Source organism: Manis pentadactyla, chromosome 15 (genome assembly GCF_030020395.1).
Source record: "Manis pentadactyla isolate mManPen7 chromosome 15, mManPen7.hap1, whole genome shotgun sequence".
Taxonomy (NCBI): Eukaryota; Metazoa; Chordata; class Mammalia; order Pholidota; family Manidae; genus Manis; species Manis pentadactyla.
In genome coordinates, this window is record NC_080033.1 from 68,272,989 (window position 1) to 68,292,091 (window position 19,103).

Consider the following 19,103-nt stretch of genomic DNA (forward strand, 5'->3'; position numbering starts at 1 on the left):
GCCCCACCCCGGGAAACAGCATTGGCGCCCACATTCTGTAGAAGAGAAGCCAGTCTCATGGCTGCACCTAAGTGCAAGGAAGGCCGAGAGGAGGAGCTTCGTGGCATCTGTTGGCGCAGCATGACATCATAAGCTTCCCATGGTACTACTGATTATTAAATGAGATGATACGGGTATGTGCCCAACACCAGGCATATGGAAAGAACTCCACTAATGGTCTTTGCTATGCATTCTCAAAATAGTGGCAGCAACCATCTGCTTGCTCTGTTTGCAGTTTCAAGCCACAGTCGAGGAAGGGGCCGTGGGAGTTATTGTCAACCTGACAGTTGAAGACAAGGACGACCCCACCACGGGTGCCTGGAGGGCCGCCTACACCATCATCAACGGGAACCCCGGGCAGAGCTTCGAGATCCACACCAACCCACAGACCAACGAGGGCATGCTTTCTGTCGTCAAGGTAAGGCGGCTTCCCTCCGCCCGGGAGCCCCGGCAGGGCCGAGGCCTCCGTGCGTGGGGAAGGTCAGGATAAGTCAGCCCCGTCCCCATCTCTTCCTCTCGGATTAAAAAAGGCAAAAGGTTCATGGCCTCAGGATGTATTTGTATCGTCACGATCGTGACACCAACCTGTCTTACGGGTTCTAGAAAATAAACTTAAATGTAACCCAAAGAAAACAAAACGTAATTTTTAAATGAGCTTCCCCATAGGCTTGACAATCAAAGATGTGCAAAAAAATGGGATACACGATGATTTTATAAAGACCTGTGCTCAAGACCTATCGCTCCTCTTAATCTTTTACAGGTGACACTTCCTCTTAATCTTTCTCAGCAGAGTCTCAGTTGTTCTCTTAAAACCAGGGGATAATCCCACACATGCGATAACTCCTGGTGGTCACCTGTGGGGCTCTGCTGGCCAGCACGCTGACCCCAGCTACAGGCAGAAGAGGGGGAAATGCGGTGGTGAATGTAAAGCCTTGGCCCACTGGAGTGCCCCCCTCCCCAGAAACAAGGCACGTGCGAGGCCGGGGTCTCGGTTCCTAGACAGAACTTGCAGGCGCTTCCCCTCTCCCGGGCAGTGTGGGGGCAACTTCTGCCAGGGCAGCTCACTCACTAAGGGAACAGCTTCTTTCCTGTGGGTGGATCCATTTGCCTCAAAAGGGGAGTAATCGGATTTGTGGCCATCACGGCAGCAGACAGCGCAGGGGCATTGCTACCTACCCCTGTGCTCTTGACCAAGATCCTGTGCCTCGGTTTCCTCGCCTGTAAAGTGAGGATGGTCATACAGCCCACTTCTGGGGCCTTTGTGAGGAATTCATGCGTTTACCTGTCAAATATTTAGAACAGTGACCGCACTACACGCTGTGTGTTTCCTGGGACCATAAACCGGGGGGCTTAAAGCAACACAGATTCGCTGTCCTGCAGTCCTGCAGGCCAGAGCCCACGGCCGGTCACAGGGCTAAGGCCGGCGGGGCTGGCTCCTTCTGGAGGCTCCAGCGCAGGGTTGATTTCCTCGCGTTTCCAGCCGCTGGAGGCGCTCGCACCCCTGGGCTCCTGGCCTCTTCCTGTGCCTTCCCAGCCAGCAGGGGGGCATCTTCATCTCCGACCCTCCACCTCCATCCTCACATCTACTTCTTTGACTATCCTGCCTCCCCCTTTTAAGGACCTTCGTGATTCCGCTGGGCCCCCCATATCATCCTGAATCATCTGTCTCAAGGCCCCTAGCTTAAAGCACATCTGCGAAGCCCCTTCTGCTGTGTCAGGTCACATTACTCACAGGCACCAGGCATCAACCCTGCAGTCTAGCCCAGGGCCACACCAACAACCGCACCAATAAAGTTTCACAGCATCCCTGGGGGCAGGGCCAGAGCCGTTAGGGGCAGGGCCCAGAACCACTGGGGAAGGGCCCCACAGCTGTTAGGGGCGGGGCCCAGAGCGGTTGGGGGAGGGACCTACAGCCATGGGGGCGGGCCCCAGAGCTGTTGGGGGCGGGGTCAGAGCTGTTGGGAACAGCAGAAGTCAGAGGTGCTTGCCGCTTGCTGCAGAGCATGAGGGGCCGGGTTTCTCCCAGACCCTGCCTCTTTCTCCACTACTCTGTACGAACTGAACCTCCGGTATCTGGCTGAGAACAGCAACCCCTGGTCTTCCTGGTTCCTCTTCTCTAATAACACAGGTAATGTAGGAGTTGCTGGAGCCCCTGATCCTGCCCTCTGCATCCATTGCTGCAGTTCCGAAGCTGTAAAAGTCGTAAAGTAGCAACCGCTGGCTGTCCTCTGTGCTAGCCTGTATCTGTAACAGCCACCAGGCAATTTTCCAGCCCGCGGCTAGAAGACTGTGCTGGTGTGAGCCTGCACACCCCCGCCCACATCGTAAATCCTGGAGGAACACATTTCCCCAGATCTGTGTTTGCTCCCTGGCTCAAGGAAAATAAAATACAAGCAGAACTAGACTCAAGAAATATTCTCTCCCCACGGCCCCACTCTGGCCCGTGGCTATGAATCTGAAATGTCAGCATAGGAAGAATCACCTAGAATGCTAGTTAGGACACAGGTTCCTGGGCCTGCCCTACACACCTGCTGGGTCAGAACAGGAGGGAGAGGCGCCCCAGGTCACGCCGGTGTTCACAGAGCACAGCCTTTGGACAAACATTGTAGGACCAGGAAGGGGTTTCCTCCCACCAATTCCTGGGGAGGAGGTGCCCGTGGAGCCTGCGGCTCTTCCCACTTCAGTTTTACTGGTGAGTGGACTTCCTTTGCTTTAGAACTCTGACAGAGTCTCGCCCTCCCCTCAGCTGCCTGCCATGTGAATCTGTAGGCAGGACCTTGACCTCACTGGCTTTCCAGCACACCTGAGTCAAAGCCCCAGGTCAGCCTTCGAGAAGCAGGCCTGGCCATGCAACGCAGGCTCTCCGCTTTGCCAGCAGCACTGTGCAATAGTTAGGAGTGCTTTCGGCTGCAAGTAATAGAATGCCACTGAGTGTGGCTTAAATAATAAAGAGAATTTAATGATCTCCATAACTAATGAAGATAAGCCAAGATTGGCTGGCAGGTCAAGGTGTCAGGGAACCAGCAGGGGGTACTGCAGGTGCAGCTGGCTGGCTCTTTCCTCATGGACATAAAAGGGCTGCCAAAGCCCTAGACATCACATCCTCCCACTGCTCTGTTCCAGCGGGAAGCAAGGAGGCAGCCAGGTAACTGAGATAGAGTGCTCTCATGCGTTCCTCTCCTCAGGAAAGAAAATAGCTCTCCCACAGGTTCCCCAGACAATTTGCCATATGGTCCTCCCTTCAGGACCAAATCCTAACAGTCTAGCAGAAGCGCACCCTTTTCCTCTTTAAAACCTTTGCTCAGGAATGCCCTTAGTTTCCTTATAAACCTAGTCCAAAGCCATCAAAGTGCTACTCTGTATGCTGAGTATCATCCACCTCTCAGAGGAGGAGGAGGAGACACCCACAAAGCAGGCATCCTTGAGCGCCAAACCCGTCACAGGCTTACAAATTACTCTTGAGTCACTTCCAAATCCTTCCTCTTCCAGACAACAAATCCCAGGCTCTCCAGCCTTCCCACGTGGGACAGCCTTCCCAGCCTTGGAATCTTCCAGGATGGTGGTTTGCAATGTCCTTGACACGTGGTACAATGCTAAGGGATGGAATCTTTGTAACTTTATTGGAAGTGTTTTCAGTGTCCTTCCATCCCTGACACAGAGATCCTGCCCCGGACCAATCGCATGAAAGTCGTATGCCTGAGGCAATGGCGTGCTTCATAGTCCAGCATGACGCAGGACAGGCCCCAGAACGGTCCAGGAGCAGAGGCCCACATTTGGCCAGCTCCCGGTGCCGTGGCCCGGGGCACCGCACACCAGGAACTGTTCCAGCCTGCATGGTGCGGTGGAGGCCAGCAGTAGGGCAGGCCTGTGCTCCAGAAAGGCCAGTCTCGCAACGCATGGCCCACCCTCTCTGCTCCCCTCTCCCAATGGCATTGTTCACCCCTGCATGCCTCAGCAGCCAGTATTCTGCTCAGGAACTGTTGGCCTGAGAGCACACTGGGATCCAGGGTGAGCATGGCATTCTCCAGCTCTTCCCACCCTGCATTCTTCCTGCCATCATAACAGCTCCTTGTTATTACAATCTCTGCTGAAACGGTTGACGTTCATCATCTGCCCCAATCTTTACAACCCTTTGTGCTGGGACTTGACTAATGAGAAGGCTGAGACTCTGGATACGTGGGGACATGCTGACGGTCCTATAGTTGCTGTAATTACCCAGTTACAGGGTCAGAAATTGGCCCTCTTTACTTGGCTCTCACCTCTTTACTTTCACCTCCTGAGCCACATCAAGGCCCTGCATAGGGGAAGCTGCCAAGGCAGGAAATAGGCCTGCATCCCAGACAGCACCACGTGGAAAAATGCAGTTTGCTGTTATCAGCTCAGTTTTCTCATCAGACTTCCTAGATCAAAATTCAGCTCATGACACTTATTAGCTGTGAGACTTTGGCTGAGTTACTTATCCTTTCTGAGCCTGTTTCCTCTTCTGTAAAGTGTGAATAAAACCATCCACTGTTCTGAGGGTGAGGTGAGGATGAGGGGAGAGAATGCAGCCAGGTCACTGCTAGCACAACAGGTACACAGGAAGGGGTAGGGGAAAGCCTGGGAAATAAGTGTTAGCAGCTAAGATGCTGATTTTCCCAGGATTGTGTCTCAGAGGCAATGAAGAATGACGCCAGCAGACAAGAGTAGGGAGCAACCAGCAGAGCTCTTTTAATGAGTGAAAAGAGAAAGACCCTGCTACTCAGGAGATGCTCCAAGAGAAAATGCCATCAGGGCTGCGGTGTCTGGGGTTTATAGGCCTCCTGAAAGGAGGAAGTCCCACCCTCCCCAGACCAAATAGAGAACTGAACTGATGACTTAACAACCCACTCTTGATTGGCTGAAAGTACAGTGCTTCATTTGCATAGGGCATAACCAATCAGAGCTGAGGTCTGAGCTGAATTGGAGATTTTTTTTTTTTTTGAAACTTATAAGGGCCCTGAAACTCACATGGTACCTGAACTCTATCTGCCTGCATCCTTCCAACACCTGCCTCGTAAGGAAGGGTGAGATCAAATATATAGTAAGGCAGGTAGCATCAGGGTTGCTGTGGTACCCCAATGTTATGAGTTGAATCATGCCCCCCAAAAAAAGATACTGCAACCCCCAGAACCTGTGAACATGGCCTTATTTGGAAATTGTCATCACAGATATAATTAGTAAGGTGAAGTCATTGTGGATAAGGTGGCCCCTTACCCAAGATGATTGTGTTCTTATAATAAGACAGCCACATGAGGACAGCCCCCCAGGGAGAAGGCCGTGTGGCGGTGGAGGCAGAGGTGAGATGAGGCCGCTGCAGGCCAAGGAAGGCCAGCAGGGGAAAGCGGCAGACAGGTGGCCCCAGAGTTTTCAGAGGGAGTACAGCCCGGCTGACGTACCAGTTTTGTACTTCTAGTCTCCAGAACTGTAAGATCATGGGTTTCTGCCACACAAAGCCACCCAGAACTGTGTTACAACAGCCCCAGGAAGCCGATGCGCCCACCCGGATCCCCTGCCCCAGCTGGCCCTCCACTGCCGGAGCTCCGAGGGCTGGCGGATGAGCTCCATGTATCCTCTTCTCTGCACAGTGGCCCTCCCCAGAAGGAGAGCCCCAGGCAGGGAGGCCAGGCCCTCCTCTCTAGAAATAGTCTGCAGCCTGGGCCTGACTCGGGGGGGTACAAAAGGCCTGTCCCCTTGTCTTGAGAGGAGACTGACTCTGGTGCAGTTATAGCTCCCAAGCTCCCCAGGATATCGGGCTGAAGCTGGACTCCAGCAGGGCCACAGCCTTGCTCCCTCCCTCTCCCTGGGAGAGGCACCTTAGGAAGCCACATATACCCAAATCCCTGCCTCAGGCTCTGCTTCCAGACATTGCTGGAGTCTCAGATAACCCAACTAAAGGCACACACACATACACACACACAGCACATACACTCACACCTACCTACCTAACATACATACATGGACACATATGTAATGTTAACATACACATATGCATCTAATAAATATATCTAACAGATAAGTACACAAACATTTAATATAAATATATACATAGACTTATCTAACACACATGTGCTACATACGTATCTAACATGTAAAGGTACACACATTTTGAGCAATACTTTATAAGGCCATGTGTAAAAGGGACAGACTCCCCTTGCCCTCAGGATCCCTGACCTCTGCCTGGGTCTGCCCCTAGCCATCCTGCTGCAAGGAGCTCAGCCCTCCTGCTGAACAGCAATTCCGCTGCCTGTTAAAAGCCCTCCAGGGCTAACAAATTCAAGAAAACCTCTCCCTACTGGCATTTTCATTGTGGTAGAAAATTCACTGGGCTAGATTTGGTATTTCACCACAGCAGCATGCTGTCATTAACTCTATTTGAGGAAAGATGTTGCCTTGCTGGGAGCCAGTATAGAAGAAGCCCGCCGTGCTCAGGTTTGCCACGCTGGGCCTGCCTCGTGCTGGGGTAGGGTGGAGAAGGTTCTCAGGAGACCAGGGCACCCTGAGCGTCAGTCCCACTCAGGATGCCAACCCAGAGAGCAGAGCTGTCACGACCCAACCAGCACAAGGCTCCGTCCCCTTCATTACCCTAATTGGGATAAAGAACTGTTTTCTAAATGTGGCAGCTCCCTCGCCCATGTTTGGAATTTATTTAGGTTGCATGTAGGATGCAAAGGAGGATGGAGGGGTAAACAACTCTTGTGTTACAGGGACGGAACCAGAATAGAGCTGGGTAACTACGAGGTACCAACAGTTTTACATCTGTTGACTGAAAATCCTAATACTGACCCTGCTGGGAGTTGTTCTGGGTGATCAGAGGGGGGTCCTGTTACAGTCAGGAAGCATTTCCTCCATGACCATGTGTGCATGTGTGCACATGTGTGTGCACCTCTCACTTCTGGAGTGCAGTACACACGTGTTAGCTGTAATTATTATGGAAGATACGTACATGCCTACAGTCATTCTGGCTCAACCTGCTGGATGCTGAATCCTACCTCTTGTGCCTGCAGGGCTCTTTCCCCAGCTTCCCACTTCCCGAGCCCCTTGCCACCTGTGCTGTCCTTTGCTTCTAGTTGAGTGCAAATCAACCCCCTTTACTCCCTTGAACTCATCCTCCCAGAAAGAATGTCCGGAGTCATGGGTCTGATGAATTAGCTCCTCGCATTCCCAGGAAACCTTAGGAAAAGAGCTTGAATAACCTAAGTGTCTCCCCACACTCCCTGGGTGACAGGAAATGTCACTTCCACGGCCTCTGGTGGTCTGGAAAGAGTGGCCGAGTGAATTCATCTGTGATATGCTTGATGGGAGGCCCACCATATTAGCATATTAAGGGCTCTCCTTAACATGATCTGATTCATTCTACACGGAAGCAAAGAGGGGAGGTACTACCAGCCCACTTTGCAAAATCACCCAGAGTGGGCCCCATCAGGAGAGGAGGCCTTTCCGTGTCAGTACTGCCGGTGAGCCTCTGAAAGAGATCGTAGACAAGAGATCTCTGAGGCTCGCGTAATCTCAGTCTAAAATAGCTACCACCTCCCATAGCTAATTGTGTATCTGTGAGTTTCATCTCCTTTTTCTTAAAAAGGACCTCAAGTTGCATGAAGCTTTGCCCCCAAAGTCTGGCCTGTCCCTGAACATCCCCGGGCTGGTAGAATGTCGGAGGGCCTTTGTGTGAAAGCATCTGCCCTTTGCGGCAGATCCTCATGCTGAGCCCCACCTCTCTGCTTTCCAGCCTCTGGACTATGAGATTTCTGCCTTTCACACCCTGCTGATCAAAGTGGAAAATGAAGACCCACTGGTGCCCGACATCTCCTACGGCCCCAGCTCCACGGCGACCGTCCACATCACTGTCCTGGATGTCAACGAGGGCCCGGTTTTCTACCCAGACCCCATGATGGTGACCAGGCAGGAAGACATCTCAGTGGGCAGCGTGCTGTTGACGGTAAATGCCACGGACCCGGATTCCCTGCAGCATCAAATAATTAGGTGGGTGAGCGGCTCCCGGCCAGACATGGGGACAGGCGGGGATGGCTTCTTCTTTCCAGCCGCAGGGGCTGCTTGTCAAGCGCACACTAGCATTGAATTAAAGGTGTTAATGACCTGGGGGAGCAGGCAGTACATAGCACAATGAAGGCTCAGCGGCTGACAGCACAGAGGTATTTGGCTGGCTACAGGGACACTGCCCCCACACCTGATTCCCAGCAGCAGACCCGCCTGGGAGGAGGGCGCTTCCAGGGCTGTGTTCCCGAATGACCGAGGGGTCTGCCAACTCCAAGCACAGTCCCTAAAGGGAGAGAGAGAGGAGCCAGCTCGCATGGTCCGGGCATCTCAGATACCTGACCGACTTTAGCATTACAACTTTATGAGCAATGTGTTGGCTAATTCCATGTACAGATGAGGGTAATAGGAATTCAGAGAGGCTCAGGAGCTTGCTCAAGGTTGTCCAGCATCCCTATCAGAGGGATTGGGATGGAAACAGGACAGTTGCAAAGTCTATGCTCCCTGCTAAGTGCTATGGACTCCAAAGGGAAGTCAGAAGGGAAGAAGCAGGCATTGCCCGGCTCGTAGAAGTGGACCGACCATCAGGGTTGGGTAATCAAGTGATGAACGGCCAGCCAAAGAAAGTCTTTAGAATTTTCTGTCTGCATTTCTTAAGCTCTGTCCAGTGCTTAGAAAGAAGGCATTTTCATAATGAGGTTTCTTCAATGGTCATTACCCAGAGTGCCAGTGAAGACAAGATGCCCTCAGACCACACACATAAATCGGCACGCGGGTCCACATGCACGCGTGTCACCGCAAAAGAAAGTTATTAATCTCTCTCTTCCAAAATCTAATCTTATTCTCGCGTGGGGTACAGATAATCAGTATTAGACACACTTCTAATAAACGCATGTGTCTTGTTTTCCTGATTTGACACACCAGCAAACGTGCCACAGTCTCCATGTTGGCCACTTTCCATGGAGGCTGCTGGCAGACAAGCAGTGGAAGTTATTTTCCAGTTCCAAAGGGGGATTTATTTTCACAACAAAACTTTCTGAAATGCCGGGTGAATTAGACAAAGGTACAGAATAGTATCAAATTCTGTAATAATGTGCCTCTGAAATAGCCATTCTTTTTCTTCCTTTTCTCCTTTTTTATTTTTCCTTTTCCTGCTCTGTATCTGGCAAAGGAAACATGCAATCTAGACATCAAAGAGAACGTGTTCCTTAAGTACTTATACGGGTAAAGCAGTAGCAGCTTAGCATACACACAGTAGTTGCACCAACTCAGGATGACTTTAGGGGAGGCCTTCTGTACTTCTACGGGGGGCGGAACAGGCGGCTCCCATGGGGACGGAGTGAATTCAAATGGCAGCCCCGACTGCCGTTGCTGCATCGAACCTGGGGTGCTGCCAGGCATGAAAGTGTTCATGTGGCAGGGAGGTGCCAGCCTCTGGGATTCGGAGGTCCCACTGAGGTGGGGCACTCGGGGTTCTTTGTTTAAGACCAACTCTGATTGACTTAGGTGAAAGGGGAGATTTGCTGGAAGGTTCTGTGAATGGTTTATACAACAGAAAAATCTGTTAAGAGCAAGGCCCGAGGCAGCAGCAACTAGGGTGTTGTCGAGTCTCTAGGTAATGAGAACTGACAGCCGGCACCTCAGGATCTCACAGGGAGAATGACTGTCCCCAGCTGTTTTCCACTCTTGTCCCTCAGCCTGGTTCACACACCCAGGGGCAGGTCTGCTTTGTCTGAGCTGCAGTTATGAGCTTCCTGACCCAGGGCACCTTGACAGTCAACAGAGATGATGTCCCAGCAGGCAGCTGGTGGAGGAGGAGCAAGAAAACCCTATCTGGCAAGTGGAGTGTGGTGCTGGGTGCAGAGTCAGGCCCTAGAAAGCAGGCCCAGCAAACTGAGTTGAGGGACAAGATCCCGCCTGCAGAAGGCTGGGGTGACTGGAGAGAGCCTAGACCCTGAGGGTCAGCCAGGCCAGGGTGCGGGCCACAGGGAACAAAAAGTTGCTGGAACCAGGGTTCAGGGTTCCCCCCATTCTATCATGGTGCCTGCTGCGTGGGAAGAGCAGGTCAGAGAAAGCAATAGGTAAGTTTCTAGAGGTGAGCCCTACAGGCAGAAGTGGGGGTGCACGAAGCCCTGAGAAGCTTCATGTTCCCACAGCTGGTCATCACAGGTGTGGTCCCCAGTCACAGGCCACCAGGACCCATCCTGGGGTGACAGATGCCAGCAATGAAGCTACTGGCCCACGTAATTGAAAAGTGCCTGCACTTGGGCACCCACGTGAGATCCAGGTGCTCAGACACACTCTGTTCTGCTCCGGGCTCTGCTCCTCTCACACTGGCTTCATCCTTGGCCGTGTCTGTATGCTGTAGAGGCACAAGGCCACCAGCAGAACTAGGGCCCCAGCCACTGCTAATAGCCCAAGGGCCAGATGGGTCTCCCCAAGCCAACTGGACACACACGCCGGTCTCTAACCAAGCAGAAATGGCAGGAGGCTGGAATGTGCCGTAGGCAGCCCTGGTGCGTGAGCCCGCCGTGGACCCTAGTGTCCAACTGTGATGTCCTGGAGCGGTGACCTCCCAAGGGGGCGCAGGAGGCTCTTCCCAGATGGGAATGGATGCTACGTCATCCAGAACCGTGGAGAGCTGCTGTCCCCAAGTTCAATTCTGTGGATCCCCCCAGACAGTATAGCGGAGGTGTCTCTCAGCGGCCAGTATGCCTGAGAGTTTCAGCATTCACAAATCAGCCTGGCTCAAGTAAATTGTGTGTGTGTGTGTGTGTGTGTGTGTGTGTGAGAGAGAGAGAGAGAGAGAGAGAGAGAGATGCATTTCTCTCTTTGGCATGACTCTTGCTGCCTGCTGGAATCCAGAATGGCCTGGAAGTGATTGGTTCTCAGCCTGGCACTGGCTGAACCTCCCAGCTCCCCTGCCCCGCTCCCGCCAGGCTTCCCCTCTGGGTGCTGGTTCTGAGCTTATCAAAGGCGGGAATAACATCCTGACAGCTGAGCCATCATCACAAGACCTCTTCGCGGAGAAAAGCCTCATTCATCATTTGCAGCCTTTGGTCCTGTCCACGGAGCAGCCCCGGCCCTGTGGGCACTGGGGGCCGTGTGTACACAGAGAACACAAAGGGCTGCAGGTAGGCGCCAGGTTGGAATGTGGTTTTCTAATAAACTGCGCGTGGCCCCCCAGAAATCTCGGAAGGACACGATGACCTTGTAAGTGGTGGTGATGTTGTCTTAATGATTCTTTGGGGAGCAGGCCCTGGAGGAAAAAGGAACTTTACTCTGAGAACTTACTTTTAACTCAAGCAGAGCTCTGCATTGACTGGCAAAGACACGCAAAAAGAGGCTGTCCTGCCACCTGCCCTCACGCCTGCCACTCACACTGCCCTGGGCACTGTGCTGAGCAGGTTACTGAGGGCGTCCCTGGCTCCCCTGCAGGGCCCTGTGTGTATGTGTGCCCACGTCTCTCTGTGTGTCCCTGTTTGTGCCTCTTTCTCTAGGCGTGTCCTTTGCTCTGTCCATTTCCCATCTCTGTCCCTCTCTGTTCTCTCCCCCACACGGGCCATTTTTCCCTCTGTGTCTCTCCCTTGCTCTTTTAGGTCTGATCTCTGCACCCCTCTCCCCTCCTCCTTTCTCTCTCTCCATCTCTGTATGTGTGTCTCTCTCCCCCTCCCACCCTGTCTATTTCTATCAGCGTTTTATCCCCAGATGCTCTGTGCCTCAGCTCCTGCAGCCCCATTTCATCTGAGACCACTAAGGAGGCGCCCACTTTCCATCACCGTGGCAGATGCCCCACCCAACCTTGCCCCTTGGCAGGCTCAGCTCCTGCACCCACCTCACCCCTCCCCAACAGTGGGCTTCTTCCCTTGTCAAAACCAGAACCCAACCCCCTCTAACCACTGCCTGGTCCCACCAGGTGTCCTGTCTTCTATGATGAGAGCGTGTCTCAGGCGTAGTGATTCTACAGCTGGCCACTGTTCCGACTCTTTCATCTCACCAGGAAACATTAAAATCAGTGAAAGGTGCCTTGATCTCTGAGAAGCCTGTAACTCTAAAGACTGGAGGTGTCCAGGCATCAGAGTGAATATTCACACTAAAAAGCCGAGTTATTAAGACTTGTTAAAAAGCCCATTGCAATGTGCTCTTAGCCAAATTAAAAGACAGCAGTGGGCTAGTGACAGATGAAATTCTCCTTTTTAATGACTTATACTTTCTTAGCCTTATTATAAAGTTAAGATAGTTCATGGAGGAAACTTTTGAAAAGGCAGTTAAGAATAAAGAAGATAAAAATCTGTAATCATCTCACCCAAGGCAATCCCTTTTTAACAAGTTGGGTTTACCTCTGTCAATCCCATGTGTGGGTACTTGCTTTTTTTATTACCAAAATCAGCTCACGTCACCCATCCTATTTTGGAACCTACCATTCTGACAGCCAGTATAGGGCAAACAGCCTTCCATGTCAAGGAAGGGCCATTATTTTTCATTGCTGAATAGTATTCTATTACATGGATAGAGTCATTTATTCATTTTCTTGCTGTTGGATATTTAGAGCATTTCCAGTTGTATGTAATCATCTTTTAAAAACATCAGTGGACATGCTTGTAGCTAAATTAATTCATCATTAATTTTCTGAAACTTTTTTGAAAATACTTGGCTTGAGCAAAAGTGTTGATATTGTTAATGCTTCTTGTCATGTAAAGAATCCTTCGTGTTTTATACTAGGCAATCCAGTTTCTATTTTCCCATAGGATTTGAGCTGATGTCACGGTTAGAAAGTTTCTCTGCTCCAAGGTCATGTAAATAGTGACATGTTCTAAAACAGACCTGGTTCCTAGACCCTGTCCTCTCAACAGTGACAGTGAGAGCCTGTCGGTACCCACACAAGACAGAAATTAGGCCTGACTTGATGACATTTTAATGAGGAGCAGAAACATGCAATGGAACTTGTTGGCTAATTACTGACAGAAAGAGCAGCCCAAGGCAATTGTGCTGCAGTGGAAACGACTGCTTTTGCCCAACATTCTCCAATAGTGCAGTGAATACCAGGAACACACCCTTGGGTCCGAGCTGCTGATTTGGTTGCTTTGGGGAGGCAACCGGCAGCTCAATCATTCTGAATGGCCCGAGAGGACCTATTTCGTTCTCTTAACGATCAGGGGATTTCTGCTGAGCGACCAAGTGGCAATTCCTATTCCAAACATTTTTCAGACAGAACTCATCTTGTCCAGGGTCTGTAGCAAACAACTCTTCAGTGGAGACCTCCGCCTACACATTGAATATATAAGATACATCTTGGAAAAAATATTGTCTCTACCCATGTAAAATTACCTATCACTGCTCAACATTTTTTTTGGAAAGGGTCATTTATCCAGGGAGCCCTGCACGTGTGTGTCAAGCAACAGTGTATCTGTGAGGATTAAGTTTAGCTGAATATAAGAGGAAACTTCAGAATGACAATGGCTCAGCAAAATAGAAGTCTATTTTTGTTTTTCACATAAAGTAAGTCTCAAGTAGCCCAAGGCAGTCCAAGACTTGTATGGCGGTCCCCAAAGCTGTCAGGAGCCCAGGATCCTTCCTGTTCACCATTCAACCTCCTTTAGGCTGGTGCCGTCTTCCTCATGGACTATAGTGGTTGCTAGCGCTCCAACATTCATATCTGCATTCCAGACAGTAAGATGGGAGAAAGTGGAAAAAGAAGGGTGTCTCCAATCTTGGAAGTCAACCACATTTCTATTTAAATTTCACTGGCCAAAATTAGTCATATGGCCATTCTCAACCTGTAAGGGATTCTAGGAAATCTGTTTATTTAGGTGGCTAGCAACCAGCTTTTAAAACTGGTATTCTTTAAAAGGAAGAAAGGAAGAGAGGATATTGTGAGGTAACTAGAAGTTTCTACCATGGACACCTTTGGGGACTGAACCTTTGAATTTTAAAAGATGAAAACATGCCATGATATGAATGTTTACACAAAGTAATAGATAATTGTGTTGCTAAAGAAAGACAAGTGCTTGAAAAAAGCACAAGGATTAGTTATCCATTCACTCGTCTGCTGAATTCACCCAGTGGCACTGATGGACCTGCCCCTGCTAGGTGCTGTGCGTTCACTCTTAAAAGAGATGGTCCCAACCTGCAGCCTCTGGGGAGCGCGCAGCCTTCAGCGCGAGAGCGTTTGCCGCAGATGAAGACCCCCACGGGGAAGGAGGAGGAGGAGGGGACAAAGGGAAGGAAGGAAGGAACTAAACTGCTTCCTTCGGAAATAAGAGCCAAACCACAGAAACTGCTTATTTCCGAGCATCATGAAGGTCTCTGCTGGAAACAGGTTCCTCACCCGCTGGAAGCCCCTCTGTCCTGTGCCTTCATGTGGGTCTCTGCCTCCCGGGAGCTGGGCACCAGATCAAACCAGGCAGATATCCAGAACCCGTGGGCACATGTATTTTGAGGATGATGCTAGTAATATTGCTAGTACTGACTACAATGCCTAACCTTTTTTATACTAAAGTTCGCCGAAAGTACCAAAGTCTTACAGAATTCTCACCTACTCTGCAGATAAGAAACCATTAGTCTCTCTTTCAGCTGAAGAGGAAGCATAGAGTCTCTGAACCTCTGTTATGGAAGAAAAACATGTGGGTGAGGTGTGCAGAGGTCGTGATGGGACCTCTGGCCGTGATCCCGCCCACCGTGTGCATGTGTCCTTCCCACCAAGGTCTGGCCTCTCCTCCGCTGTCAGGCTGCCCTGGTGCACAGAGTAGACTCCCGGAATTCTGCACACCTTTGCATGACCCGCTTCAGGCTTTACTATTCCTCCCAACCGAGTTGTCCATCCTCCTGAAGTTCAGGCTGTGAGGGTGACGGTCTCTGATAGAACACCGGGGCCTCATCAGCACCACTTACTTAATGAAGCCCTCCAGGCCCAGCACCAAGGCATTCAGCCTTTCCAGGGGCCTACAGAAATACCAGAGTCCTGCCCCCTAATCTGTTGTCTCCAAAATTTGCAACAAAAACAGCAAAATGGAAATCAATATCCCAATTGTCCATAGCACCATGACAACTCTAGCAGGTTCAATTTAATATTTGAGAAAACGTCTCTACATTTGCAAACCGCTGTAGAAGGTGTATGACTAGAGCAATCACAGCAGTTACTGATAGACATTCCTGGTGGCCAAAAAAAAGCAAAAGTATAAAGCATTTCAAAAATGTCACAGGAAAAACATATTTGTGATGTGGGCAGTTTCGGTGTGTTTGATATGACTTGGGATGAAGCCACCACAGACAGAGAAAATCCTTAGAGGCTCAGAGGTCTTAAAACAGTGTGAGCCAGTCCTGGGCCTGGCACGTGGAAGTGCTCAGTAAACAGGTGTAGCGCAGATGCCCGGCAGCTGGGTTGCGGGTATTGTGTGCAGACATGATCGTATATAAGCAGACTTACTTTATTAGTAGCGGTATTATTTGTTATCTTCAAACATTGACCAGTGTCTACCAGCCATGACAATATTTGCATATGGCCTTGTCTTAAACCAGCCGCAGGAGAAGGCCTGAGAGGACAGACAGGCCACTTCCCAGGCCCACAGACGTTCCGCAGAGAGCCACGTCTGTTAGCCAGGCCCTCCGAACCTTGACCCAAATCGAACCTATTCTTTGAACACAGAATATCTGAATGAGATCCAAACTAGATCTTCATCTCTCTGAGATGAAAGCTAACTTTGTCCTGATTTTGGTGGTGGCGGGGTTGCGGGGGGGATCTTTTTAAGTCCTTTCCTTTCTCCTCCTCCTTTGGACTTGGAGGCCTTTTAGCTCCCTGGTAAAAGTCACTCATGGGCTCAAACTCGTACAGAAGGCAACAAGCAGTGATGAAAATTCAGTCCCAAAAGAATTGATCCTATGCCCAGTTTTGATTTTTCCTGGTCTCCCTATGAGTCAAGTCCTTTATTTTAACACATTGTTTAATCTAATAGTGAAGCCCATTCAAAAGATAATCCCCCCAAAAAAGGGTGGGAAATCAAGGATAATTGTCAACGGACTGTGGGACATTTTGTTTGGAAGCAGGTGGCAAGAATCAGTTTGCTTGAAAATTTGGATGTTGTCATTCCTAGGCTTCTCAGAAACACAGAGGTTCACAAGTATAGGAGCTTAGCTTTATTGGGGGGGAAAAGGACGACTTTAGACTTCTTTTTTGAGAAAAACAGATCTCAAAACCAGATTTAAGAGTTTCATTTGGGGTGACTCCCACCTTTTAAACTTTAATAAGAAGTTAAGGGCCAAATAATAATATTTCTACCTGGGGAAATTAAAAGAAAAGCCTTCATCTACTAAAATATATTATTAACACTTCCTCTTAATTAAATGTGGTTACTGACCTCAGTAATAGGATTTGGGGTGAGATCGTTTCTGGTTGTCAAGTTTTTTTTATGAGTTATTTCTTTCTTGAGTCAACACACAGAGCTTGAAATGTAAATGAGCTGTTTACAGTGGTGTCTTTGTGATTTTTAATTAAAGTGATGTTGTCCCATTGGAAGTTTACGGTGGCGATACATTATATTGCCTACTCTGCTGTAGAATTTTTAATTATTTATGTAAATGTATTAGCACAGCTGACTCTTATTTTTAGTGGTCAGATTTTCTCTTCTGGGAAGCAAGGTCTAATAAATTAAACAACTGAATTTTTAAAGATGAAGCATGTTCAGTGGCTAAAAATAGGGTTCTGGCTGTGATACGGTGATCCAGAGATGGAAGATTTTCATTATTAACCCCAATTAGAGAAGCCCAGTTTGGTTAATCTGCAACAGATAACCATTTGGAGAAATAGTCGAAAGGTTATTTTACAATTCCACCACCTTTTTAACATCTGTCTTCGTATGTTGTTATAAATCTGCCATGGGCCAGACTTTCATTACTGAAAGCATGGCCTTAAATTGGTTATATTTGAGTGTAATTATGGTGGTCATTCTTGTCAGCCTGAGAAATTAATTCTCAGAAGCAATACAGAAAATATTGACAAATGTTAATATTGTTTCTGGCCCAATGTTTTCTAAGCTGTTAAATCTGCTTGCTGTTGGGTTTTGGGGTTTGTTTGTTTGTTTTTTTTAATAAAGGCATTTGAAATAGATGAGGGTTGCTACAGAAGGTACCAATATAGCATTGATCAAGAAAGCCACACAGCTCAGGATTGCAATGAAGTCAGTCAGATAGGGAAAATAGCTGATTTATGTTATTATCTCAGTTTGTCTGTCAATCACCAACACCAGGCAGCCAACCGGTACATCTCAGGGTCTTATGAAGGGCTTATCACAGCATTAGCACTAACACAGGTAATGAAACTGTAGGCAGTGAGTCGTGTAACTAATTCAATACATACATTCCATCCTCTGCTCCCAGTTTGCTTTCCGAATGAATCTCGAAGCTTGTATTTTCCAGTGGTGAGGCTCTAACCTGCAGTTCTCCTACATACATTCATTCTGGGCACTGCCTTGGGTAGTCTATCAGTGTTGGCAGGAATCTCCCAATAAGATGAGATCTCATAAAGCTGGCCGTGAACAGCCTTGAATCCAGGGGGAGGGTTGCACTTGTGATGTGGGGCCTCTGGATTTGGACCAGGGTTAGGAAGGAATAACCCATCCCTCAAACACTGAAGCATTCATTCATTCCACAAATATTTAATGAGCACCTGCAACATGCCAGGCGCCTTTCCAGGCTCTGGTGATACAGCTACAGTTAGAAATATCTGACATCATGGAGATTATATTCCAGTGGGGGAGAGAGAGGACACACAGGAAAATAAATAAATAAAATAAATAGCATAGTGGTATGTGATCAGTGCAAAGAAAGAAAATTGAACAGAGAAGGAGGGGGTCTGTAGGTCTAGATAGGAGGCCAAGGAAAGCCTCACTAGGATGACACTGCAGTCAAGAACTGAAGGAACTGAAGCTGTGCAGGGGAAATAACAAGTGCAAAGGCTCTGGGGCAGGTCTGCAGGGGTGGGGGATGCAGGGGAGGTCAGTGTGCCTGGAGCAGAGTGAAGGGTGGGGGGCATGGCAAAGGGTGAAGGTTTTACTCTGAGTAAGATGGGGAAATTGAACACTTGGTGGCTGTAGAAGAGAGGGGCAGGGCAGGGCTAGGGGAAGGGAGACAGCAGAAGACCAGTGGGGAGGTGAGGCAGCAAGCCGGTGACAGGGGGATGGGTTGGGACTTGGGGACAGCAGTGCAAGCAGTGAGGAGCAGGCACTACCCAGGGATGTTTGGCAGGTACTGGACGGGGATTTGCTAACTGTGTGCACACGCATGTGTTTCTGTGTATGTGTGTGAGAAAGAGAGAGAGAGAGAGAGAGAGAGAGAGAGAGAGGGAGAGGGAGAGGGAGAGGGAGAGAGAGGAGTGAAGCTCAACGTAACCACCTGTAAGGACAGGGCAGCTGTTCATGAAAAAGGCAAGTTCACTGGGGCAGGATCTTGGGGAGGAGATACTGGGAACTTGGTTTGATGGCCCTGAGCCTGAGCTAGGGAGCTGGTGACCTAACTGGCATGGAGAATCTGGGCTAGAGAGAGAGGTCTGGGTGTCGTCCACATTCAGATGGGATGCAAATCCCCGAGTCTAAGTCCAGAGGCCCAAGGTGAAGCCCTGGGGTACGCTAATGCTGCAAAAGGGGCCCTGCCTGGGGCCTCCTATGTGGGGGGTACCACGTCCTTAGAATACCCCAGGCAGCCCAGCTCAGTATGGCAGAGCCTCGTCTCTGGGCGGCCAGATTCTAAGGTAGCAGACCCACCGGGTATGCAGCACTGCTTCCTGGGGCCCTAGGGTGGAAGGGACACTCAGCCAGGAGCTGATCGGCTCTGGGTGACCTTGGCCATCAGCATGTGTGCCTCCCCCTCCTGTCTGCTTCCCAACACTGTCAGGCTGAGTCAGCCTCTTTCTTCCAGCTGCCCTGATGTGCTCACAGTTATGACGAACTAGCTGCCTTTTACTTTGTCCCAGAAACTGTCCTCCATGCCTTATATGGACAATTGCCTCTAATTTCGCAACAACCTCATAAAGAAAGTTCTACAATCACCCTATTTCACAG

The 19,103-nt window shown here is 49.8% G+C and overlaps 1 protein-coding gene across 3 annotated transcripts in view; it reads left to right on the forward strand.

The window, feature by feature from the left end:
• Positions 1–19,103, forward strand: part of CDH13 (cadherin 13) — a 1,152,846-nt gene that overhangs the window by 1,070,407 nt on the left and 63,336 nt on the right. For all 3 annotated transcript variants that reach the window (XM_057493261.1, XM_036909367.2, XM_057493262.1), the window contains exons 9-10: positions 275–457; positions 7,787–8,040. In XM_057493261.1, coding sequence (XP_057349244.1) covers positions 275–457; positions 7,787–8,040 — 437 coding nt within the window. The remainder of the gene's footprint in view (positions 1–274; positions 458–7,786; positions 8,041–19,103) is intronic.